The following is a 27,032-nucleotide window of genomic DNA, read 5'->3' as shown; positions in this document are numbered from 1 at the left end:
CCTGTCCTTGTGTACCACAGCCGGCAGATGGTGCGTGGTATGTCAGCACAGCAGAAGCCAAACAGATCCTGCATGAAGACTGTCAAGAGAGGACGTTTTTTAACACCCGAATTGGTATCCTAGAAGCAGCTGTTTTTTGCTGACCACTTAATATATTTTCTCTCTGCACACCCCCCAATTTCTAGAAGTAATAAACCCATATTAAGTACTTTAATTTCTCTAATAATATTAGTCCTCCTTGTTAATTTATCTTTTTAGAAAGCTATACTGGAATCACTTAGCAATATCTATAAAAAGAGGGGAAAAACAAAAGCAAAGTAGGAATTTTTAATGAGTGATTGTGTTTCTGTAGTTACTATTTAAGTTTATCACTAAAATACTGTACAAGCACCACTGGGCTATGCTCTGTTTTTCTATAGGCAAGAAGGGGGCTGTATCTATGGTAGAGGACAAAAGAATAAAGTAAAGAAATGCCTACAACATATAAAAAAACATGTAAGTTATTTTTTTCTGCCTGGCAGGGAGTTTATGAAGTAAGAGACCATGTTTTTTTTCTTTTCTTGCATGCTTATTAAGTTTGTGACAATATTTAAAGATTTGGGGGGAAGCAGGGGGGTGTGAATATGTGCATAATGCAAATTTCAGGACTGTTATACATGCATAGGAGAAAAAGTAAAATATTTTAAAAAATAGTAAAATCTCACTTAAACACATGGGGGCACCAGTAGCTCAGCTCGGGCAGTTTGTAGCACTTAATCTCATAAGGGGAAATATGAAGTCCTATTTTCATTTTGCAGATATTATCTCCTGTATTTTCGTTGCCTCCTGTACAATTCAATACAACAGAAAGCCTCTTGGGTGGTTCATTTGGTTTTATTTCTTAGAAACACTTCAGATGAGATGATGGTTGATAAAGGTGCTGACATGACAGTCCAGAGAGTCTGAAGTTTTCAATCTGCAAAAATAGGTGTAATGCTGTCAACCTCAGTGACAGCATTAAATGATGTCTCTTAAATCCTGATTTGTTGGTAGGAATAAGAAAATATGATGTCTCTTTGGGAGGTTTTTGACTCTCTTGTGGAGACTGCTGATAGCTACTAAGAAAAGGCTGGGGTTTATTTGATTTTTTTGAAAGGAAATAAATATGCTTATTGTAGAAAAACGTAGTTACTGTTTGCCTGATTGAGATGATAAAACTCGATAGTCTGGAACATTATGCTAATATTTCTACTAACAACTGGTGGTTAATGACTTGTCAGCACAGACTCTGTACAAATAGCACTTTGCATGAAATCTACTGTCTGTAAATTATGCAAATAATCCACGCATGTTAGTAATGTCTATCTTGTTTACATTTTCCTAATAAGGAACCTAAAACAGGCAGTGCTGGATGACCTCGCTATCTGGCCTGTAACATACCTGCAAGACCATAGTGGTTTCCTACAGAGATGGTAAAATCTTCTTGTTAGAAAGTTACCAAATCTTTTGCTTATGAATGCACTCAGTGAAACCAGTGCAGAAATGACCTTTGCTCTCATTAGCTTTTGGGCTACCATGTGCTATGCTTATACCCCAATTTATTTGGATTTCTTGGGTGACTAGAAGTAACGGCCATCGACACACGGAGCGTGAGAGATATCTGGGGCTCGTCAGTCACGGCGGTGTGATGGCTGCGTCCTCTTTGCTCTGTGCCAGTGTCCGGGGGTAGCAGCGCAGGAGGCCCTGGGCTGGCAGCGTGCCACCGAGCTGGGGCAGACCTCCCGCAGCCAGTGCTGCTGCTTCAGGGCTGCTTTGTAGTGTCAATTTAGTGCAAAGAGACCACACAATCATTTGGGATTTGGATTATTGTATCTGTTCTATAGAGAAAGTCCTGCTGTAGTTAAGACATAAAGTTACATTCACATTGGGACTGCTTTTGCTGAAGCACACATGACTTTAATCAAACGCTGCATTATGGGCCTGACATTTAACAAACAAAATCAAACCCCAACATCAGTCTACTAGTCTCTGCTTTCAGGTTTGGGGTTTTTTTTTTGCAAATCACTGAACTGTCCCAAGAAATATGATTTCAAAATTTAATACGGACATCTCAGATTTGTAACATAAAATAAAAATGGTAAAGCTACACCTTTTTGTACATTAATATGGTAGACATCTGGATTTGTATAGATCTGTCTAAAAACCCTATCATTTTCTTTGTATTTTATTTCCCAGATTGTAATGTCAAACATAACCAGAATTCAACTGTCAGGCAGTAGTGCATGTTGTGAGAGGTGATCTAGAATGTTAATTCCTAATTTTAAAGCTAATGACAGTGCTAAACGACAGCGGTGGTTTACAGTGGATTTTCTTTATCTAAGTGATATGGCACAGCTCTGTGAAGAAAGAGCATGTCAAACAATTATACCTGTAACTCCACAAACAGGAAAACAATGAAGTGTTATGACTTGATTTGTTTTTAACTAAAGACAAGTGTTTGAAAATTTTGCCCATAATATCCTTGTTTCCATGTGAATTTATAAGCCATGACAAGCAAAAAAGGTGTTTGTATTACTATGTGAAGGTGGTATTGTGTTATCTCAACGGTATTACTATATGGAGGTGATATCAGGTTACCTCAATGTATTGGACAATGATCTTGAGGAGCAAGGATCCAGCAATGGCTGTGGGTGTTACCACTGTGAGCTGTGCCACTTCTGAATTTGGGGAAGTGCCCTTCCTCAGTGCCCAAGTGCTGCAGGAGGTGTGCAGGCACTACACTTGTCTCCTCAGTTCATGCTCAAAACTAGTGTTCTCATCAGAGAAGTCAGTCAGTGGGGAATGCAAGAAGAAAAGTGTCTTAATCTCTGTTCTCTCTAGATCATCTTTGTTATTTGAATAAGGGTCTAAGGGACCTATTTAGATTTGAGGCTTTGAACCTTTTCTTGAAAGAATGTTGTGTATAGCAGTCCTCGTGCCAGCAAGAGGGAATGCAGGTGTCACATCCCTCTTCTGAGAAACCAAGAAGATAAAGTGACTCCAGCTCTTAAAACCTCCCACTAACCACTGTTACGTGGTATAGACTACTGCTGCTATTCATAAAGTCATCTTTAAAAGATGATGCCAAGGAAAAAAAGCAGTTTGAGATGAGACTCCTTCAGGGAAGAAAGGTGGCAGGTGTGTAGGGATTTAGAATTAAGTAGATTCTCATGTGCCTAACGGTAATTAATCAATTAGAATGGCATTTGTAGCAACAGGGGGTGTTTTTTTGTACATGTTACTTGAGGGAAATGATCCAGTAAGAGAGGTAAGAAACCTGAGGAGAAGAGGGAATATGATAGCTTCTGTATTGTTTAATGCTTTATAGTACTTCTGGTTTTCAGTGCTGGCAGATGGTATATAGAAATTTAATATGAAATGGTAAAATTTTATCTAGCAATGGAATATGTCCATAAGTATTTAAAAATCTACCAGAGAAGATCGGCCAAATTATGATGAGCTCTTGTTTTTAAAGATTTTTTTTTTCTCTCCTTGTCTTTCACATGCATAAAATTATTTCTTGGGCACATTAGTTAGGATTTATACCTTTTTGTGATTGTTCTCAAAATCATGTGCATTTCTGCTGCTCGCATCTGAATTTTAAATTAACTTGCAGTAAGAAAAGCTTTTAAAATTTATTTCATTCTATGAAAAGATATTTTAGAAGTCTAGACAAAGAAGAGATTCTTGCTTTTCTTGATTGTGGTGTCGTGTGCAGGAGATAGGATCTCTGGCATGCTCCAGAGGTTTCCAGAGCTATTCTCTCTGTGCTTCGTGTCGTGCGTGCTTTTGGCAGTGCCCTCACAGCTGCTGCAGGGATGAATGAGAAGAGGAATGTTCTCAGCTGCTGAACAGGAGGGAGGAAGAAGCTGGTTTTTCCCCTTGGGAACCTTAGTACATCAGGTTCACTGGCCTGTGTCCCTGTTACAGAATCACAGAATCAACTAGGTTGGAAAGGACCTTGAAGATCATCCAGTTCAACCATTAACCTAACACACAGTTCCCAACTGCGCCATATCCCTCAGCGCTATGTCGACCCGACTCTTAAACACCTCCAGGGATGGGGACTCCACCACCTCCCTGGGCAGCCCATTCCAACTCCTAATAACCCGTTCTGTAAAGAAATGCTTCCTAATATCTAGTCTAAACCTTCCCTGGCGCAACTTGAGGCCATTCCCTCTTGTCCTGTCACTTGTTACTTGGTTCAAGAGACTCATCCCCAGCTCTCTGCAACCTCCTTTCAGGGAGCTGTAGAGGGCGATGAGGTCTCCCCTCAGCCTCCTCTTCTCCAGACTAAACACCCCCAGTTCCCTCAGCCGCTCCTCGTACGACCTGTGCTCCAGACCCTGCACCAGCTCCGTTGCCCTTCTCTGGACACGCTCGAGTCATTCAATGTCCTTTTTGGAGTGAGGGGCCCAAAACTGAACACAGGAATCGAGGTGCGGCCTCACCAGTGCCGAGTACAGGGGTGAGATCCCTTCCCTGTCCCTGCTGGCCACGCTATTGCTGACACAAGCCAGGATGCCATTGGCCTTCTTGGCCACCTGGGCACACTGCTGGCTCCTGTTCAGCCGGCTGTCAATCAGCACCCCCAGGTCCCTCTCTGACTGGCAGCTCTCCAGCCACTCCTCCCCAAGCCTGTAGCGCGGCTGGGGGTTGTTGTGGCCCAAGGGCAGCCCCCGGCATTTGGCCTTATGGAAACTCCTCCAGTTGGCCTCAGCCCATGGCTCCAGCCTGTCCAGGTCTCTCTGCAGAGCCTCCCTACCCTCGAGCACATCAACACTCCCACTCAAAAGAGCAGTGTTCGGCCTGGTCTTACCTGGCCAGGCTCTTCATCCTACCACTCTCTTGCATCTTCCTTGTGTGCCAACAAGTGCAAAAGAAACCTCGTCTTGACTTGGGCGATGTTGGCTGAAGTTGTGAATAGAAAGGCCTCTGCTTTTGGCGTTGTGAGGTTATACTGGCTCATGAAAGCTGAGACTTGGGAGCCTTGTAGTCCCACACTGGTTGTGTTCACGATGAGGTGGTTTGGGGGAGTCAGAAAATCTGCCCTGGTGGCAGCTGTCAGACAGGCATGTGAAGCTTTTAAACACTTCCACTGAAGAACTGCAGAAGAACCAGCTGGGACTTTGAGCTATCTGCATGGAAAATGGAATTGAGTGAGTATGAATGGGGAAATGAACAGGAGACTTTGTGAAGTTCAGTGGAGCAGTAAACAGAAAACATGGTCCCGTTCTGGACGATTCTGGTGCCTCCATGCTTCACATTCCAGGAGCCAAAGGAGTATTTTTCTATGAGTGTGTTGATGGAGCATCTAGGCTTCTATCACTGGTGTCACTGCCAGTGAATAAAGTGCTCCAGTCATCAGCACATTTACATTTATGGGATTGAAATAGTGTCCCATTCCTTGTGGGGTAAAGTGGGTCACCGGCTTCCTTTTGCTGCCGTTTCACAGAGCCATGTGCTGCACGCACGCGTGGTTGTTCGCAAGGTAATGTCATGGGAGCTGCGGGGCTGTTGCTTGCTGCACGTGCTTTCCCTTGACTCTGCGGATGCACGGTAGGTGGAAGTCTGTGTCAGGGGGGCCCTACTGCTGCATACTGCAGGCAGCACTGTGTCTGTAAAAAAGGCTAAGCTTATGCACAGTGAAGCGCAAAAGCTTTCTGCTCAGACTGAAGGGCAGATTAATATAGTCCGTTAGAGGATGGTTCAACCAAGGGAGGCATAAGAGATTGCTTTTGCGCTCTGTCAGCAAGTGAGCTGCTGGATTTTTTTTATTGTGTGTACAATTTGAATAATGAATAATAATGGTATATAAGCTACTGTTATAAATTTAGTGTGAGAGACATGGGCGTTACTTTGGTCCTAACCATTTCACAATAAGAGCATTTCATATCTTAAATATCTGTACTGTTTGTAATTAAAATCTGGGATAAAATGGAATTATTCACTAAAAGCAAGGTCAGTAATTGTGTGATGTGTGTGCTTAAAATTAAGGCTTTAGAAAACATACTAAAAGGAATTTGTCCCTCTGCAGAGAAAATTATTCTTATAGTTTTAAGAAAATTAGTCTTTATAGTTTTAAGAAACTTTGTGTCATTAAGGAGAATCTGGGATGCTTGAGTATGTATAGCTGTAGTTTTCTTGGGTTTCCTGAGGCATGCTCTTGAATGGTGAAGGAAGTTGGCTAGGTTTGCATTTTTCCATTCTTGGTTCTATGTTCTTTTCTCTTTCCATATTCTCTTACTTAGCAGCTTCTGTGGAATAGAGAAAATGTGATCCTTTTTATAATTTTTTTGGTGCCTCTCACTTGATCTTAATCTCAGAAAGCAGGATAGAGCTCTCTAGGATTAAGCTAGCTGAAGACGGACAGGGGAAATGACATTGGACTGTAAAGCTTTTAGTGATCTTAGAAAGGGTAAGGAAAATGAAAATGCATTTTTTGCATTCAGGATTTTTTTGACAGTTTGAATTAATCAGATTACATGGTGGGCAGTCTTGCAGATAATAAAGGAAAGGAGAAAAGAAGTTACTGAATGATGTCCCATTTTAAAACACAACAGCACCAGAAAGTATTGTGCCAAACTTGCCTTTGATTAGGGATGAGACATCACTTTTGAAGGTGACAACGACACAGAAAAGGTAGATACAGCAAGATGACTGGGGACAGAAGTGCAGGATAGTATGGAAGGTTGTCACAGTGACACGAAAAAGAGCACACTATCAGAGAGGACACACTGGAAATAATTTTGAAGATTTTTCCGACTGAGAAGAACTAAGAGTCTAGATTAACAAAAGATTTTACAAAGCAGCAAAAATGGTATTGCATCTCTGGTTAGTGTCTCAGGTATCTTACACAAATGGGATAACGTATAGAAGGCTTCCATTGCAGTTCATATTTGTTTGGAGCGTTGTACAGCTCAAGATTGTAAGAGGTGCAGTTCTTACTTGGGGAGTATTCCTCTGGGCATCTAGGAAGGGCTTGGACACTTTAAGAATCTCCTTCATGATGTTCAAGAGGAAAAATATGAAAACTAGTGCATCTAGCATGATTCTCTAACTAAAGGGCTTTAATTTGGGATCTGGAATTTATTTACTCACAACAGATACTCATGATCCATTCTATGTGGTATCTCCTTGCTAAAATTGGCCAAACCACTTCTCTTCTGAATTTGGAAGTGGGGTAACCCTATCTACACTGTGATGTGAGAAACTGTTCCAGTCAGACTGAAAGACAAATTTGTCCCATTATTAGTCTTTAAATGTTCTACAATCATTTTACACTTTTGAAAATACATTCTCACTGACTTTCTTAAAATTACTCTTTTGGGGGGCAGCATTGCCTGTTTGTATTTGATGTGGAGGATGGCTTCTGAGAACAGACTTGTTTCACTTGCACTTTACACTACCAATAGATGGGTAGTGGCAACTAGAACTTCAGTGGACTAACAGCATTTCCATTGGATGTGTTTGATCAGGGGAATATTCAATACTGGCAGGAAACAAGTTGCTCTCTTTTTTTTTTTTTTTTTTTTCCCCCCTCCAAGAATGGAGTGGTTGTGTTGTCCTCTCACCCATAGAGACAGTATTTCTCCTACAAAGAAATGAGCTAAAATGGGTGCACTTTAAATTTTTAGTCATACCAAGTATCTCTAATTGAGATTATATCAGCAGTTGGTGAGATGATTAAAGACTTTTCCAGAATTATAGGAAAGGGGAGAGGCATTGTTCCATTTTTGTTTTGCACCCTGCAACAGTTCAGGACCAGTGCCAGAAAATGTTTACATATATGCATATATTTTAAACTAAATCCAAAGCTTACTTATGACAATACTGACCTCAGTCCAAAAGACTTAAACTTGTAGTTTATCCTTTAAGGATGTAAAATAACTACATGCTCAGACAGAAATCCTGCACACGAAAGGGAGCTGATTGGTTTGGAGGTGGTGTTTTGCTAGTGTGTGGCACACAAGAGCCAGTTCATACAAGAATGAAGAGAGATGGGAAAAACATAGATTTATCTCTCTCATCCTTTCTCAGTACAAGGGTATTCTCTGTACTATTCTTCTGGATTTTTGCTAGTCCAATTTCAAATAAGTTAACGATGGTGTCTCTCATGCTTCCCTCTGATAGGAAATAATGAAAAGTTCCTCAATATTTAGTAGGATTGTCTTTTTCTTTCAGTCTCTGCCTCAAGGTTCAAGAGACCTATCTTGTGCTATTTTTGTAGCTGACTGTGTATGTTTGTAAATATGACAATATTTTGACTTGGTAGCTGCAGTGTATTTAATCCTAGTAAGTTTCTTCAAATCAGTAACATTGCAATACCAAAACTAATGCAGCTTTTGAATTACTGTACATAATACCCCTATTTGGTACCTTCATAGCATTTCATTTTTATTATTGCAGTCTTTACTGAGTGCACTATTTATCAGAGTTTATAAGGAATAAGCTTTGATAATACTATTAAATCACTCAAGTGTGCTAAATTATGGCACCAGAGCAGGTGCTATTGTCACCAGCTCTTTTGGAAAGAAAGGAAAAACCTTTAAACCATCCTGGACATTTATACCTAAAGGAAACAATCCTTTATATTAATATAAAAAGATTGTTTTGTACTCAGTCAAGGGAATTCTTGGCAGTCGGTTTAATCTTACATGTATATATAGCACACTGGAGCCTGCTAAGTACCTCTGTTTTCTTTATGGATGGAGCTTTGGTGCCAAGAGGTCTGCACCACATACAAGCGGAGATACGCCTCTATCTGATGGATTGTCCCATAGTGAACCACATTGTATACAGGATGTTCAAACACATATTGATTATGTGGTTCTGTAGTTTACAGCAGAATCATAACCTGATGCTTTTAAGTACATATATGCAATCAATCTTCATGTGAAGGAGCTCAGTACAAAAGAAATATTTTATGCTACACATTAGATTAAATGTATGTTATGCTTTTTTTTTTTTTAACCTCATCACCATAGCATTATTTTGAATCTATACAGTTCTTACTAGCATCATCTTTGTGTTGACTGTGGGCTGTAAGTGTATAATAAAGTTCATAGTGTCTGTAATGCTATTCCGGTTTTAGTATTAGGTCTCATGGTCAGCTACAATGGAAAACCTCACATAAACACAGATGCAAATTTTTTATAGTGTTACTTTTATGTTTGTGACATATCTGTAAAACTCCTTCAACATTGTATTGCGGAATAAGAAACTTGTCCTTGAGGGGGAAAATTAGCATGTTGATTAAATTTTAGTCACAATATAGGTTTTTTTAGTTACAATATATATGCTTATAGACTGACTTGTTTCTGGTACTGTAATACCAGCTTCCAACCGATTACTTGCAAAATATAGACAATTTGACTCAACTAGCACTTCTAAATGTAGAAATGAATATGAGATTTGTCAAGACTGCCTTCTGTTAGCAATTTTTGAAAGTGATTTTGTTATCTTACCATGCTTAGCTGTATAAAAGATGATTTAGGCTGGTAGTTTTTATTTCTAAGTTGGGACAGGAGTACTTGAATGATTTTTCTGGAGCAGCTTTCATGTTCAGAAGCTTTATTCCACTCTTACAGATCTATAAAAATTACAGAATTTGAAAATAAGACTATTTGGTAATAATATGGTGATCGTGCTGTTCACCCAAACAGTTGTGTCTGTGTTCACTCTTAAACTCACATTTTCAATCATTCAACTTCCTTTTCCTCTCATTCATTGTTAATGGAATTTATATGTTGATTATATGTTGTTGTCCCTCATTATATAGGGTTTTTAAAAAATGTTGCTCTGCTGTCACACAACCATCTCAGTACTCAGTAAGTACATTAGCTGTTGCTGCAGCGTGTGTGGTGGCTGTCTTATGGAAGGGAAAAAGAGCATGCCTGAAACTTTTTATTTGTCCAAAATTCAAAAGAATTAAGTACAGAATATTTAGAAAACTGTACAACCAGCTGGGTTTTAGCCTGTAGATGCATTTGGCCAGTAATGTGCACAGAAGAGATCTGGAGCAGAAAAATATTTGTAGAGAGGCATATAGAGAGAATGCCTTGAGCTTGATTCCCAAACCTTTAGTGGAAGGCCCTACTGTCAAAGGCAAGGTGCTCAAGCTGAGATGTGTGGAGGAAGGCTGTAGCACACCACTTCTGTGTGTTTGCCCAAGAGCAGGAAGCCCATCATTGTGTTCTCTGCTACTGAATTACAACACCTGCTGCACGCTGCTGTTGTAACCCTGCAGTGATGGTGCTCCAAGTCCTGCAGGACAAATGGAAAAGGCTGCATCTGATCTATTAAGGTGTAAAAGTCACTGAATGTGATGGTTCGTACCCTAATGACTACAAGGTAGACTCATTAAGAGTTTTCACCACTACTGCAGGAAACTGAGGTTTTCGCTTAAGAAATGGTTTGATTTTAAAATAATTTTCCTACCTGTATGCAATCAAATTTGCTATAATATCTTGGGTCCCCTCACATGACTTAATTTATTAATGTATTTCTAGGCTGAGCAAATAATATTATTTCTTTCTACAGTGTCATTAACTTTTTCTTCTTGCCATAATGTTGTCTTGCTGTATCTTCTTCAATTATTTCTTGCTATAATAAACAGTGACTGAAGATGATTGTACAGTAAGCGTATTGAGTTCCATTACTGTCTCATGTTTCTTTTTCTTTGCATTTTCTTACATATAACTTAAATAGTTAAGGAAAAAAAATCTGAAAATTAATGGTAAGTGGATGGTTTTGTTTCTTAGTTTCATTTTTCATTACCTAAGTTATCTGATTTAGGTCACAGGGTTATATTTCTAAGAGAAACATTTGAAATTGAAACTTGGTTCTGTCTCTATAACAACCCACGTATATATACATTTAAATCTAAATATGGATTACTTGTAGCAAGTAAAGCACTTACACTTTTAATGTTGTAAAAAAACTGTGTGTGTAAATTGTCTTTACTAGGTGGTGCACATGAGGGTCTCCAGCACTTGGGTCCTTATGGCAATATTCCAAACATCGTAGCCGAGCTTACAGGAGATAACGTACCAAAGGATTTCAGTGAAGATCAAGGATATCCTGACCCCCCAAATCCCTGCCCTCTTGGAAAAACAGGTAATTCTGCTCTAGCCTTCACACCTCTGTCTTTACTGTACATCTTTCAGCCTTTCAGCGCTGTAGGCAGTATGACACTTGATTAGCAGTGGGTATTCCCTTTCATTCTTCACCCCAGGAGCAGAACTGTTGAGCAATCAGGTGGCTTAGATGAGATTTTTTTTTTTTTAAATACGTGCACCTTCTATATTGCTGTATGACTGCTATAGAACATCAGGTGTAAGAAATCATCTTGACCTCAGAGTAGAAGATGGTGAGGTTTATGAGAGCATCTTGTTCCTAAGGGAGTTAATTTTTAGGCTGGCCTCTGAAAAAAGTTAGCATTCTGTACAGAGGAGATTTACCCTTATTTTAGAGACTTTCATTGTGCCAAGAGGAGTGAAACTGTCTGCCCTGATCTCCAACCCAGACCATGAGTCAATATTTAAGACACCTTGGCTCCAATCCATGTGGCTTTATAGCTCACTGAGGGTGCATCTGTGCCAAGAAACAGAGAACGACATGGACATACCCCAAGGTGTTGCATGCAGGCTTGCTCTGGCGGAGGAGCAGCGCAGCTGTGGAGTGCCAGCACGGTGTGGTACCCAAGGCACCCGGAGTGTCCCTCTGCGTGCGCCTGCACAGACACCTCGCTAGGAGGGTGGCTACTGCTGAAGGATCTGTAAAACATGCACTGCATGTGCATGATATAGACATACCCTAAGGGAATTGATCTTTTTCCTGTTACTTGAGCCAAGGAATGACTTCCAGTACTGAAAGTAGTAGTAAAACACCCATTGGCTGCCTTGGGAGCTGGAACTGGGAATGAGCACTCTATTTTCTCTCATTTTTTATTTGTGAGCTAAGACATCCTTTCAGAATATTTCTGTTTAGTCTTCTTTTATGTTATTTGGATAATGCAAAACAGTTGTGTGTATTCTTATTTTAAGATGTTCTAACCAGCTTAAAATTGATTAAAAAAAAAAAAATGTCATGAAAAGTTTTGCAGTGTTTTTACATTTCATTCAAAAATATGGCAAAATTGCGAATAGTTCTCCCTTACTGTTTTCTATTACAGCCCATTTGGTGATGATGCCTGCATCTTTTCTGAAATAATATCTAATCTTCTGTTTTGTTCAGTGTAGCTGTTGTCTGACAGGTTGCAAATGATGGGTTTAAGTTTTCTCACAGGCACAGACTTTCTATCTTCTGTGCTTGCCCATTAGACTTCTGTTAGTGATTAGATAAATAAATTAAAAACCTGGCATCCAGAGAAATGCCTTTGAAAATCCCTTCAATTTTTCTTTCTTAGGTGAATAAAAGTTGTTAGCTGATAGTCAGATCTGAGCGCAGGGGGAATTCTTAGGGAAGTGCCGCTTGCTCAGATAAATTGCTCTGTCTTAGTGAAGATACTATCTACTAGGATTAGAGTAAAATATTTTTCAGAGCCTTAAATGGAAATTCAAGTGGTGACTGTATTATGCATACAAATTACCAGAGCCCTGCCTCAATCAGGTCTGTGGATTTGTTTAATGGAAAACAATTTTTCCAGTCACTGTCTACATATGCACATTCCACAGCAGGAATACGTAAGTCTGGAGCACTTGAGCTTGAAGACACTTGGATTAGTATTTATAGAGGGCACACGAATGTCCAGCTACTCTTTGTGTTTTCTACCAAAAGACACCGATGCTCTGAGAAGTTCTGCTGCATTTCTGTTGTCACCTGCCTCTCTCTTGAGATGACCCTGTCCCAGCTGAGACTGGAATAAGTTTTAAGTGCTTGTAGTTAACTTTAATGGTCTCTGAATTACTTAGCCAGTATGGTGAGTTTTCCCCCATTTCCTACTGCCATTCTAAGGAGAAAAAAATAGAAAGCAGGATCTGTTGGACTTAGAATAACCTTCTCAGGTCATTGAACCAACTAATTTTTAAGTTACGTCTTTTTGCCACATGTAAGGAGAAAAGATAATCCGTCTGCAAATCTTTTTACATGATGATCACATAAGGACAGAAGGGAAAGTCCACAGGTGTGTCCTCTGGACTGATTATGTTCCGGCAGATGTAGCTACCGGGATGCCCAGCATCATGTCCCGGGTGGTAGGATCTCCTTGGGTATGTCTGAGAGGAAGTTGGGCTGCAAGCTCCCCATGCTGACAAAGCAGAGGGAGCTCCAGCAACAGACTTTATCCAAAGAGCTACACTGGCCTTAAGTTGTTGAATCTTTGTTTACTCTAAAGATTACTTACTTTGGTAACAAGTCCCTAAACTGATTTTTAAGAATATTATCCTTGATGTGACACTCTCTGCAAAAATATCCATTGTGATTAAAGGAGGTTTCTGGACCCATCAGCTTAGTTACCAATCTGCAGAAATGTCTTCAGCATAGAACTTCTGCCACATTGTGTTTTTATGAGATCATATGAGGCATAAATGGTTTTCAGCCATTCTGAGAAAAGTAGCAAACCAGAAATGGAGTTCCGTGAGGAGCTGTCTTTGTTCACAGCATCGTTTTACCATGAGCTTCAAAAGTACTGCCTAAACAATTTCTACAACGTTCTATGAGCATTTAAAAATGAAAGGAGGATCCCTTCTGAATCAGAGTAACATGCAGTTCTATGTAAAATCAAGCTTAATCACTAATTTAAAAGAAAAACAAGAAGGAGGGGGAGAGCTTGGACAACTTTTTTTTTTTTTAGTTTTGATGTTGTGGGTTTTTTTAAAAAATATATTTAAATATATCCTGACAAACTCCTTTCAAAAGAAAAGAATACCTGGTATTTTCCAGTCATCCAGGTTTTTAAATGTTGGGATTTTTTTAATTGCATAATGTGGCACATAATGTGTATTTCAAAGCTACTAAGCACTCAGTGCTTTCTACCATACTTTTGCAGTTGACGATGGGTGTCTAGAAAACACCCCAGACACAGCAGAGTTCAGCAGGGAATACCAGCTGCACCAACACCTTTTCGATCCAGAGCATGACTATCCCAACATGGGCAAGTGGGTGAGTACATGCTGCTTGCTTATTTTTGTTGCATGTGAAACTGGGTATTGTCTGCTGTGTGGGATACTATGAAACCACAAGGAGAGTATTGTGCTTATTCTGGAAAAATTGTTACCCTAAGGGAAACTTCTCAGAAAAGTGTACTTGCCCTTAATAATATAGAAATAATGCCTGTGATTGATGAAAAGCCCATAAAAATAGAAAGTAGAAATCCTCATCTCACTACCTGTCCCAAAGCATGTCAACTGTATATATGCTTGATAAATGCAACAAAACACATCTCAAACTACAGTGAACATGTAACCAGTATTAGTGCAGATTTTAGCACAAGATTTCAAAACATAACAGGGCCCTAATTTGAAAGGTTATCCAGGTTCAGTGACTATTTACTGCTCAGCTACTTAAATGCTAAAAAATCCTTAATGGAGTTCAGCAGTGCCTAAACACATTAAAAAACCCGCGACCAGACAACTTGCTCTAAGGAATCCTCTCTGGTTTAAGGATTTTGGAGCACTTAATGCTGCTTCTTCCTCTGTTCAGGTTATGCAGTATATTATATTGAAAACCTATTTGACACATAGCATATAATAAATACAGCAAGCTACACTAAGGGCAAAAATCTTGTTCTGAGTGTACAAGGACTTTAATAACTCCAGCTAGACTATTTCTGCAGGCTAGAGGCTCCAAAGAAAGCTCTGCCACTTAATCTTAGATTACATCAGTTAAATGTTCAATCCCAAATCCATTTTCAGGCGCCAGGAAAACAATAACAATGATCATAATTTATGCTTCTAGAGCAAATCATGAAATCTCATTTTACATTGTTATAACACTTTACTTAAGATTGCCCTAAACCAGTGCTCTGTAAGCATATATTGATAAATGGACATGTTTGGCAGCCTCTTCTGCTGTAATTGTGAGACAATGATTCATCGTTCATAATCAAACCAGTGTAAGATTTATAGTCTTAATTACTTATGTGAGCGCTAAATTTCTAGAGAGAATCATGCCAAAAATCCAAATTTTGGAAACTCTTCTTGCATTCTAAGTAATTACCATCAAAGGTTTTAATTTTAAAAACACCAGATGGTGAACTCTCTTATTTATGCCAGATAATGCTGTTAGTTTGCTTATTATTCATAAGTAATTTACTTTAATAATACCATTTTGAAGACTATAAAAGCACTTCTGTAAATCTTTGGCCTATAGCAATATTTCAGAATCAAGTATACATACTGCATTGTCATCAGCAACATATATACTTAACAAATGGTAGGTAATCGTTAATGAATACTGGTCTTTTTTCATTTCTCCATCCATCACTACTAATTCAGGGGGAAAAAGCTGCTCATGCATGGATTAAAACAGACTGTTAGGTACTAAACAGTAATCATATCTAGCTGCAGCGTAGCCAACTCCAGATCTTTTTAATTAGAGATGAAACAGCTGGTAACGTGCATGAGCAAATGTTCTGCTGAGGTCCAGGAGAATTTCCCCAATTGCCTTCTCATTGTATATTACTACACATTAAAAAGATAAATACAACGATATCTGTTTTTATGGCTGGTTTTGTTATTTTTATCTCTCTGGAAAAATAAGAGCAGAAAAGCACTCTAAAAGTTAGCTGTTTGAGACGTTATAAAGGAGAGATAAAGTAGAACGGATCTTTTAGGTCACTTACTGTCATCTTGATTAGGTCGTAAATGACCTACACGGCCAACTGTGGGCTGCCCCCAGCCACCAAAATCCCCTCTGCCCGCTAGCAGCCTGTTCCTTCTTCTCCCAGGAAGAGCCTGGGACCAAATGCGCCAGGGGCTGTACCAGCTGTGTATTTACAGATGGCATTTCTGTGAGCTCCCGCGTGCTGTGAAGGCACTAGGCTGTCACCACCATCTGAAGACCTCGGAGCCAGTGTGTCTCCTGGACCCACATGAGCTGGCACGTACTCACAGCTCTCGGGGGAGCTTCTCCCCTGTCTTTTCCTTTTCCTGCCACAGAGTGGTTGAGGCAATGTTACAGTTCCCACTGACTTGCCCTTTCAAGGATCCAGCATGCATTCCTTAGCGTAACCACAGTAAAACCCAAATTATGTTAGCAGGTCACCAAAAAAAAAAAAAAAAAACAAACCAAAACGACCTGCTAGTTCTTGAATAATGGGAAGGAAACAGGTTGGTTGGTTTGTTTTGGTGACAGGCCCTCATGTTTGTAAAGCTGTGGGACCTCTGCAGTACTCTATGAATAGTAGACATATTTTATAAGGGTAAAACAAGTCTAGAAGCTGTCTTAGACAACAAAGTGTATGATTCTGTGTAGATGTTAAATATTATGTGTAAATACTGCTAATACATATGAAGATACAAATACAGAAATCATAACTGTATACTGGGTTAAGAGAGGGAAGAAAGAGGAAGAATTTTTCTGTCTTTGGGACAACTCTCCATGTATCCAAATTCCAATATGGAATTTCTGTTGGAAGTCTCAGGAACAGACCTTGTTTATAAAGTGAGATACACAGCTTACCCTCTACTCCCCAACCCCAAAGATCCTTTTTTTCCTCCTCATACATGGAAAACATAGAAGGGACACTGGAAGTAGTAAAATGAGAGACTTTTGGAGGTTTCTACCCTAGTGTGCAACTATCGTGTCAAAGATTTCTGATGGGTTTTTTTCCCCTCAGTTTAGACTTTTCCTTGCAGGAGACAGGTACTTCTCATTTGACTGTGCCTTTTTTTCTGTGTCTTGCAACTTGACTCTAGATGGTCTGAAGAAGTGTTGTTGGCATCCAGAAAGACTTACACGAAGATAGTTTACAATATACAATTTACAGTACAAATCTAAAAACCACTTAAATGTAAGTTGTTATTTATTGAAACCCAAAGTGTTAACCACTACCACATGTAGAGATTAAAAAGAGGAGGGAAGTTCAGCTGTGTTTTCTGACACCAGTATTAGTGTACAAATAGAAGATTAAAAGCAACTATGTTTTTTCAGCCACATTTCTTTTTACCAAAGCAATGGATAACATTTCACTCTAAGGGTAGGAATAATGCCAGTTTTGCTTGTCAGCTACAGTGGAGGTATCCAAGACAGTACAAAGAAAGGCCAATGGAAATGAGGGATAAAAATACTCAATATTGAACTCCTTGTTAAAGAAGTTACCATCCCTGGCTTCCTAATTTTAATGGAAACCTGAAACTAGTCACTTGGATTTTTTTTTTTTATTTTTTTTTTAATGTCAACTCCAGTTATAGTGAGCAACATTAGGTGCATCTTTCTTTACCAACTGATGTTGTTAAATATCTGGATGGCAATGGTGATTATAGGGATGGTTATGGTAGGTCTGGTCCCCCTCTTCAATTTCAGACAGTACATATTGTTTAATTCAGTGTAGTATGCTTGGTGTAATAGAAATTGTCATGCTTGATATTCCTGATAAGACTGTAAATTGACTGGAAAAAAAAGCTCTTCTGAAAGGGTGCAACTTTGCAATGCAATTTACCTTTTTGGTTTTAATAATTGTGCAGGTCCAGATTACAGAGCTGCTGATTATTACTGACTTAAAGAAGTTTCAGTGAAGTCTGAAAAGATCTAAGGGTAAATCTCTGGTATTAGTTGGTTGTAAGCATTTTAACTTCTGAGTTTTTCCCACCCAAATCCCAACCTGTAGTATCCTAATCCAAGTAGCCAGGTCAGCGCAAAGGAATCTCCACAAGTAAAGAAAAAGTAGCAATGCACATGCAGCGTATATCCATGTGAAGTGTATTTTTAACTGGAGAAACTCTGTGCAACTCCTACATCATCTGCATCACCAACAGATGAGAATGGTGAGCACTTCACAGGCAAATTTTGGTGGCTGATGGAGCTCAGGCTCTTAGGCGCTGGAAGATATATTCAGGATTGCTCTTACCGCACAAGCACACTCATAGCTCATGCTCCATAACCCCATCTGCTTTGCACTCCATATAACGCTTAAGTAGTAGTTATGGCCTTAAAACATTCCCAAACAGACTAAACAAAATGCATCCTTCCTGATCAGGAACATTTCAACTGTCAGGAATTTTCCTGAGTGACAGAAGTGTTAGCTCCAGTAGTCATGAAATGCTTTTTATTTTAGAAACACTATTTTTCTTCTTGTGAAAAGTGTAAGGTCAAATAGTTTACAAAGAGAGGCTTTGGTGGTGCTTTGTTTCCTAAAAAGAATAATTTACACATCTGTGGGTTTCTTTAAAATGTTAAATTTAAGTTTTCCCAAAGTGAGTTTGCATAAATGACTAGCCAAGAATGCCTCCCTTGGCCAACTTCATCTCTGTTCCCTTTTGGCACAGCTCAGACAAAATAACTGAGGTTGGGCAAGAGATAGGCCTTGTGAATTTGGGGTTTAATGAACATGTGAAGTACAGAACAGACAATTTTGGCAGATTTCATTGTAACACTTGAAAATGTTTGTTTTTTCTCATATCAAGGCTGCAGAGAGGGTAGAAGTGTTTGGTGAATTTGTCTCGTGCTAGAATTACACTTTCTATTTATATAATCAATGTTAGGTCAGTTGTTTATAGCAGAATTAATGGCTTTGTTTATACAGTGTTCTGCTTTTATACATGTAATTCTTCTCTCCTTCCATTTTCAGGTTAGGGTTTGGTTTTGTTTTTCTTCATAATACACAATTGAAACAAAATGTGTTGAGCATGTGTGTGTTATTCCAGACTTTATTAGAATTCACTACTTGTATGAAATACAACAATATGTGGATGCACTTATGTAAACTATGGTCAAAGGGGGGTTTTTTTGTGTTGTGTTTTTTTTTTCTTTTCCCATCATCATAACTTTCTCTTCTGCCAAGATGTTTTTGGCAGTTTTTAAAAGGTTTGCCATTAAAAAAATGTTATAGACCAAATGGTTTTTAGAAACTTTATTGAGGGCACTACTTAAACAAAGGAAGAGTTGGCACTGAACTCCTTTCAGCAGAACTTTGCACTGGGAAGTGTTGATATCTGGAAGGGAATGAGCAAAGACAACAAAACAGTAGGAATGACGCTGATTCCCTTTTTTGAAAGGAATCAGAAAATCCCTTGTAAAGCAAATTTTTTTTGCTCCTGTTCATGTGTCACCTCAAATGTATAGAAAGAAAGATGTACCAGAGGCAGGATTCCTGCTTTCTCTCCCTCCCACTCTTATTTTTCTTTTCTTATTTTTTTTAAATATATATGTATTTAGACCATGTATCACATGATGGAACATCCAGTCTGTATCATTATACCAGCATGTACTTGAAGCACTTACTGCCTGAACACAGATGATAATATAGTGCAACATAGTGGAAGATTACTGGGTTTGTAATTGTTAAGACTGTGGCTGCTCCTGCAAAATGTTAATAGGAATATCCAAATATTTATTTGTGGTTTATCTTTCCCATAAAACTACACACGCCTCTAAACTTGCTAATATTTAACAGAAAAAGTAGTAAAAGAAGAGTGTAATGAACTTGATGGCTTCATTTTTTCCCCTTCCAGAGCAAGAATTTACTCTTTGAGAAGATTAATGGTGGTCCTAAAAGAAGAAAGAGGGTAACTATCAGAATACTTTATAGCCCCTGTATCATCTAGAGAGCTAATGAGAATTAAAAACATACTGTTGAAATGTGGAGTTAGTCTAATGAATCTGCATTATACCTTAGATAATGCATAAAGTGAGGGAATCTCTGTAATAAACTACTACAGCAAGCTTCAGGACTGTCTGCCCAGTACCAGATGTATTTCTCTAAATAACCTGTTGCTTTCAGAAAATGGACTTCAAAGCAGAGCATTGATTAAAAAATTTTATATGTGTTTTTAAATCGATGCTATTTGCATAAAACCATTTAAAATTAATTAAATGTCTTTTAAACAGAAATTAAAACTAGTTTCCTACTAAAAATATTGGTAAAATTAGTTACCACTATCCGTACATGTGATTATGTTTTTGAGTGTAAATGACAGTACAGCTGGTTGTTTAGCTGATGTAATTTGATTCACTTGTATATTTTTGATTTACCTCAGATTGAACTTCTATCTCTGTGTCCCACTTGCTTGAAATACAAAAAATGAATAGATTCTCATCTTTCTGCCCCTGAAACAAGGAAGGCAATCCACATATCACAGAGAACCTCTGCACAGTCCACCTCACTACTGTCTCTCTTTTTTTTAGTAGCGTCAGCTTTTCTATCCAAAAATCACTTTCAGGCAGAGTCAAAGTCTTCAGCTTTGCTGCTGGTGGTTTGTTTTGTTTTTTGGTTTTTTGGGTTTGTTTTTTTTTTGTGTGTGTTAGGGTTTGTTTTTTTTTTTTCCAAGAAGAAAAAGACTAGCTCTCTGCCAGAAAGTAGCTTTTCAAAATATGACAGCACAGTTTATATTGTAAACAAAGTAAATTTGGTTTAAAATAACTGAAGCATAAGTGAAGATGATTTATTTATTTAGTTAGTTATTTAACTCTCAAACCTAGTCTTTGCTAGAAAGGGAGAAGGCAAGTTGATTTCTTACCAATTCATGCATCACTGGTAATAAACACTGTTCAACCGTAAGTTAATGATCTATCTTGAGCTTAGTATCTGCTTTCAGCTTACATTTGATTTTTGAGTTTGTTAGCAGAAAAGGAGAAAGGGTAATTATCTGATTTTAACTCTAAGTAGAATTTATTCTGGAAATAGTTTTGTGGAATATTTATTAATACCTAGAGCAACATGTTAAAGTGGGATTAGTGCAATATATACATGAGAACAAAAAAAAAATTTCTGTGTGCTGACTGATGTAATCAGATACAAAAGGAATAATGACTGGAGAGACATGACAGCCACATGGCCACGGGTGGCCCAGAATTTTGGAGGTGAAGCTTCAGTTTCTTGTTTTGCAGCAGATTTCGTAGCACAGGCATGTCACTTAATGGTTAATTCATTATCATTTAAAGTATTATATTGTTTTGAGGGTAATACTGTAATGATTACTGATGCTTTAATGAACAATTCAGAATTTTAACTTTATCAGCACAAGGGTAACCTAGAGCTGTCAGCGGCAGTGTATTTTTCCAGAAACCAAAAAGCTCACAGGATTGCCCTCCTGTCTTCTGCAGACCCTGCCACTTCTCCATGCCCTTCTGCACAGAGTATTTAGAGAGGACAGCTTTTGGGTCAGAATGTTTCAATTTTAATTTAAAGCAAATCATATTTGGAGAATTGGGTTGTCCATGGAGAGTAACTGTTTTCTGTCTCTATATGAGTTGTAGTGCAGCAGTCACAGAGGCACTACTGAGTCTACAAAACTACATATTCTAAGTATGTGTGTATATTCATATATTTAAATGTATGTATATAAACACACATACAAGCATAGATACACATAACCAATAAATATAGCAAAGGTATAGCTTTACAGTTTGCTGCTGCATTATTTTTTGCAGCCGTTTCAGTGCAAGACAAGGAAGCCTCCAGTGTCCTCTAATTTAACTAGCAATTCTCCTCTTTTTTTTAATTTCTATGCATGAGCATAGCCCTGTCCACAGTCTGATATCCTGAATATGACAGGAGTGCTTCTGTAATCGCTAAGTCCCATTGCTGTGGGCTCCGAGCTGTGCACAAAGGTACTTGGAAACTGCATTGCTTTGAATTCAGCATAGCTATATAGGATTAAACATTTTTTAGTCAAATCAGCTCAAGATTTTGCATTATATTTTGTGTTTTCTTGTTGGTTGAGAATGAATCAAATTTTTATGCATTTTTATTCTTTTCTACTTTATTTCAAAAAGTAGCAAGCAAGTACCATTCAAAAAAAAAAAGGCCAATTAATCTTCCTAAGAATCTTCAAATAATTCCTAGAAGTTTATGCAACAGCCGAATTTCACTACATTAACATTAAACAGAACTTCTTTCAACAAACACAAATCATTTACATGTGTCTTATTTTTAACAATTTAAAGCATTAAATTAGTGTAGTTTTACTTTCAAAGATTTTTCCACATTTCTGGTTCTTAATATTTTTACGTTTTCACTTGCAGCAGGCAAAGCACTCAAAAAAACAATAGAAGAAAGCAAAAGGGCTGCTCTGTTATGATTAAGTATTAATGATAGCATCTACAAATCTGGAGAAACCCAAGGGCTTAAACTCGAAGACAAACCCCAAATCTTTTCCAGAGATTTGACAAATACTTGAGATGTTTGAAAAATAAATATTTCATGCCTATTTTAAAAGGTTGGGGGGTTTTTTTGCATAGTATTTAACTCTTAAGTTTTGGTGAAACAAACACAGAAATATCTCAAGAAAAGTAATTTCTATGATACAGCTAGCCTGACAAAAATCAGGAGATATGGAAAATCTGCATTTCTCCAAAGTTTGTCCTTAGGTAAACAATTTTTATTGGCATCAAAACCAGCACACTAGAATTTTTGTCTATATCTGTGAAAGTATATACTTGAATTTTGTTTACACTGACACTATAACAGGCCAGAAAGTGGGTGTATTAAGTTAATTCTGAAGCTCCACTAAACTGCTTGATACTTGCAATACAATAAATACATTTTATTCCATTGGTATAGACAAAATTCAAGCATAGGCTTTCTACATTACTGTGATCTCCGGTTTTGAGACAGGATCTGTTCATCTTCAGTCTCACATTGTGCTGCTTGCATGGTGCAGAGTGAGGTTAAACCCTTGCCAGGGATGATCCTTCCAGCATTCCCTTGTTCTGGCAGCGGTAGGAGAGCCATTTCCTATGCCAAAACCTTGTTTGGCTCTGCTTCTGTGCCACCCGTTTTTTATCACAGCATTGAGAGGAAGCGAGGAGGGGCTTCCTGGAGAGATGGGCTAGAGAAGAGACTTTGGTCACAAATGGTACCGTGGTACCTAACTTGCCTGTCAGCAGGTCTGTCAGAGGCTACTGATTTAACATAAAGCTTTACCTGTACTTCTCTAACAAGTTCTGTCCTGCCTCAAGAATTAGGGAGTTAGATCTGCTGCTGCTTCTTTGCTGAGCTGAGGAAAAGAGGGGTGCAGCAAAAAGGCAGTGTTAATTCAGACTGTCCTATATTCTCGATAGTCCTCCTTCACTTGTATTCTTTTTAGTGGATTGGATTAAATTCTTGCACACAAAAAAATGTTAGAAAACAAAACACTGATTGACTTTTAGATTTACTCCCTGGCAGCAATTTTTTTTTTCCTTCAGTCTGCAAGTATTTGACAGATAAGAAATATATAAATATATCAAATAATCCTAGTTACCTTTTATATGTTTTTTTGTTTCTAATAAGCATAAATAATTTTTAACTTTTTCAGAGTGTGAACCCATATCTGCAAGGACAGCGACTGGATAATGTGGTAGCAAAGAAGTCTGTTCCACATTTTTCAGATGAAGACAAGGGTCCTGAATAAGTACAATAAAAATGAATGATGAAAACTCATGCCATCCTCTGCTAGATCGTAATATTGCTTATATATAATCATCTATTAAAATCCTTGTGAATGGCAGCATGTTTATTATTTATATAATTGTAGATGAAAAACAGCTGTATTTATAACAGTATGTTCTCCTAGATAACAAAAATATGGTTCTGTTTTTTGTTAAGTTATGGTAAAAGGACATTTCTGTTATTTTTATTTTAGTCATGGAGCAAACTTAAAAAATGTTAGTCATTTTAATAGCTAACGTGAGGTAAATGGTCTTAATGAGCAGCTTGTAAATAGGAAGATGTAAAAAAATTCCCAATTCGACTCCAACATTTAATCTTAAATGTTACTGTGTTTGACACATGAAAATTATAGTTTTATGTTTTGTTCACAAATACTGTTACTTAGCAAAGACAAATTATTTATTTTACCCAGAGAATTTTGGCTTTTGGTCCATTTTAATAAACATTTAAGCAATCTACAAGGTTTGCAAAGTGACATTTTCCAAAATATTTCGGAGGCCCATTTGTCTTGGTTATTGCTGTGCAAATTTAAAAATTAAAGAACTGCTTTTTGACTCTATCCACTGGAACATTTTTCTGTTAGTTTTAGTCGTTCCATGTCCACAACTTTCCTGAACACTTGCACATCTTTCTTCCTTATCAATGGTACTGTTGTGTGGAAATTCATCTCCCCCGCTGTTCTCTGTCTTAGTAACAGCAGCATTTATGCATTATAACGTTCTTAAATTATGTGTGCCTGGGATATTGTAAGTGAAGATGGAGACATTTGTCTGTGTTAATAATGTTGTGTCAACATCCTCTGAATCTAAATGCAGGATATGAAGGCCATTACAGTTGATGATCTTCCAAAAAACTATGACACGCTAATAATGCTGGTAGCTGTCACTGCTCTTGAAGTTGCTCTGGGAAGCTTAAATTGCCTTTTTGCCCATAGGAGATTGTAGAACTTTATATTTCAGAAAACTGAGTTCTCCCTTTCTGAAAGATGAGACTATGACATTATCTAATATCAGAGGGCATCTGAAATATTTCAAGCCCATATGCATGGGGCATTGAAATTATGGAAAACAACAGTAGTTTATGCTTTTTGAACTTCAGATCCGTGGAAAAAAATTGCAGTTTCCTTCCCTGTCCTACAGACAACAGTATGACAGGCATGATGACCCCTGAGAAAAAAACAGGTAAGAAACTAACAGAAACCAAAGGGCCTGACTATCTAAGATTAACGTTAATAGGATGGCACAAATACGATTGTGTGTGGCGTTTGCTTTTTCTATCCCAGCACTTAGTAATTTGTAGTAACTTACGAAGACAGTCAGTACTTTCATGTCATTTATGGGTGGATTGCAAAACTCCATAACGTTCTAGGCTGAACTATCACGTCTTCCATCATACTTCCTCTTTTAAAAAATTCAGGAAAACTAAATAGTATGCAATGCAGTGGGGTTTATCCTCACATGTGATATGAAATTGAGGAGTCTGTGTGAATCGTGGAGCTCCTTCCAATTCCACTGCCTGGAATGGGATGAGAGTAGTCCAGCTGTTCACATGAGGGAACTTGCATTCTCTGCTTTTGAAGTGTAACTCTTTATCTGCACTCCTGCTTAGTCTTCACACTGGTACTGAGAGCTGCAGGGTTGCAAATGTTGTCTCCAAAACCAGAAAAAAACTCTTATGTTGTGGCATGAATCTGCGATCAGAACCTACTGATGCCCAGTGGCCCGGAGTGAGTGAAATGATGGATCCTCCCACCTAAGCCCACAGCCAGCTGCTGGTGCTGCCACAAGGCTGCCAGTTGGTCAGAGGCTACATTTCCATTACTAAGAAACTGGTGTGTCTTCCGATAGTCAGCTGTCTTATCAACACTTTTAAAACAATCTGAGGTACGTTCTGTCTTTATTAGCTCCAGAAAAATCCATTTTAATCACAGAAATGAAGCAACCATGAAGGCAATTTATTAAATTTTTAGTAAGGACCAGCACATAATAAAAGGCGCTATGTACAGTAAATGGGGGGCTTAAAAAAGGAGTAAAGAAGTATTGTTTCCTTAACAGTATCAGAAATTTCACATCTGATTTTTTGAAGCACTTTAGCTCACTACACCCCCCCTGTATGGGGATATGATAATCTGGTGCTGCAAGCTGACCAGCACAGGGATCTCCAGTGGCTGCCTGTCACCCTGGTGGGGCCTGAGGAGCTGCCCTTCTGTCTATGACAGAACTTCACAGAGCAAGTGAAGGAAAAATTACACAACTTAGAGATGTTTTTGTCTTTAAATGCAGGCAAAAAAACCCTTTACACTGTACAATACAATGATGCATCTTACTGGAACTGTCCGCTGGAAGAAATCAGACACATGGTGGTGAGCAACCATCTGCTGAGTACATCAGCTTGAGTGTTTCACCAGGAACACTCAACAGCACTATTGTGAAATTTTAATAAAATATAGGTATTACGCCATGATAATGAGATTAATTATTCTAATTTCAGTTTCATAGCAGAGCTGCCTTTCTATACTAGTATTGGTAGTCCCATATTAATTAAAAAATTTTTAAAAAGCAAGCAAAAAAGTTTTCCCTCCTGTGCTCCAACAACAGTCCAAACACATAGATGTATTTTTTTATAAAGAATCATCACAGTGCTGTTCTTTCGGAATCAATGAACAAAGATACTGACTCCCTTACTGGGAGCTCACTCCACCAAACCAAGATTTACAAGAATGTAAACAGCTGTTCAGCTCTTACAGGTGTAATCACCCTTTTACATTTGTGATGCATGTGAACTAAGGAGCATGTATATTGCTATTATTATTTAGAATTTTCATTAAATTAAAACCTTTCAAGATTATTTTAAAATCTGCACGTGTGTTAATTACCTCTGACATATTTGAGACACAATGTGCTTGAAATAAGCTATACAGAATAAAGTATATTGCCATGCAACATTGGTTTTGTCTGGTAAAGAAATATTTATGACCTTAGTTTAAAAAACCCACTGTGTAACTGAGCTGATTATAGTAGTTGATTTGTAACACAAATCTCTGGGGGTGCATGTGTACATATATACACACACACACTCTTAACATACACTTTTTAAAAGATAACACAGTCTTATAATTAACTCAGTAGTAAAGAATATAAAGATGTGAAGAAAGTAATATAAAAACGCTTAGTGTATTATTTAGGAGGGGAAATAGCGATATGTTTCTTTTTATCGGCACATTTGCATTCACCTAACAAAACCATGCCACTAATCTGTTCAGCAACTCATGAGCAAAGAAACTTGGAACTAGTTCTGGGAATCTGATGTCAGTGTCCCAAGAGTCACTTACAAGACTGGAAGTAAAGCTGATCTGAACCTTACTTTATCAAAATATGATGAAGTATATTTTCATCTGTTAAACAGAGGAAGGACACGAGCAGAAAGATAACTACCAACTCAGTTAAGTTTTTGGCTTCATTGTGGACAAAGTGACAGTCAA

General features: G+C 38.2%; 1 protein-coding gene across 4 annotated transcripts in view; it reads left to right on the top strand.

The window, feature by feature from the left end:
* SCG5 (secretogranin V) overlaps window positions 1-26,482 on the top strand; it is a 32,666-nt gene extending 6,184 nt beyond the window's left edge. For all 4 annotated transcript variants that reach the window (XM_074909786.1, XM_074909790.1, XM_074909788.1 and 1 more), the window contains exons 3-6: window positions 10,987-11,136; window positions 14,009-14,121; window positions 19,632-19,685; window positions 23,418-26,482. In XM_074909786.1, the coding sequence (XP_074765887.1) occupies window positions 10,987-11,136; window positions 14,009-14,121; window positions 19,632-19,685; window positions 23,418-23,513 (413 nt within the window). In that variant the 3' untranslated portion in view covers window positions 23,514-26,482. The remainder of the gene's footprint in view (window positions 1-10,986; window positions 11,137-14,008; window positions 14,122-19,631; window positions 19,686-23,417) is intronic.
* Window positions 26,483-27,032: the final 550 nt, after the last annotated feature.

The sequence above is a fragment of the Athene noctua genome, chromosome 6 (genome assembly GCF_965140245.1).
Source record: "Athene noctua chromosome 6, bAthNoc1.hap1.1, whole genome shotgun sequence".
Taxonomy (NCBI): Eukaryota; Metazoa; Chordata; class Aves; order Strigiformes; family Strigidae; genus Athene; species Athene noctua.
This window is presented reverse-complemented; position numbering and strand designations above follow the sequence as displayed.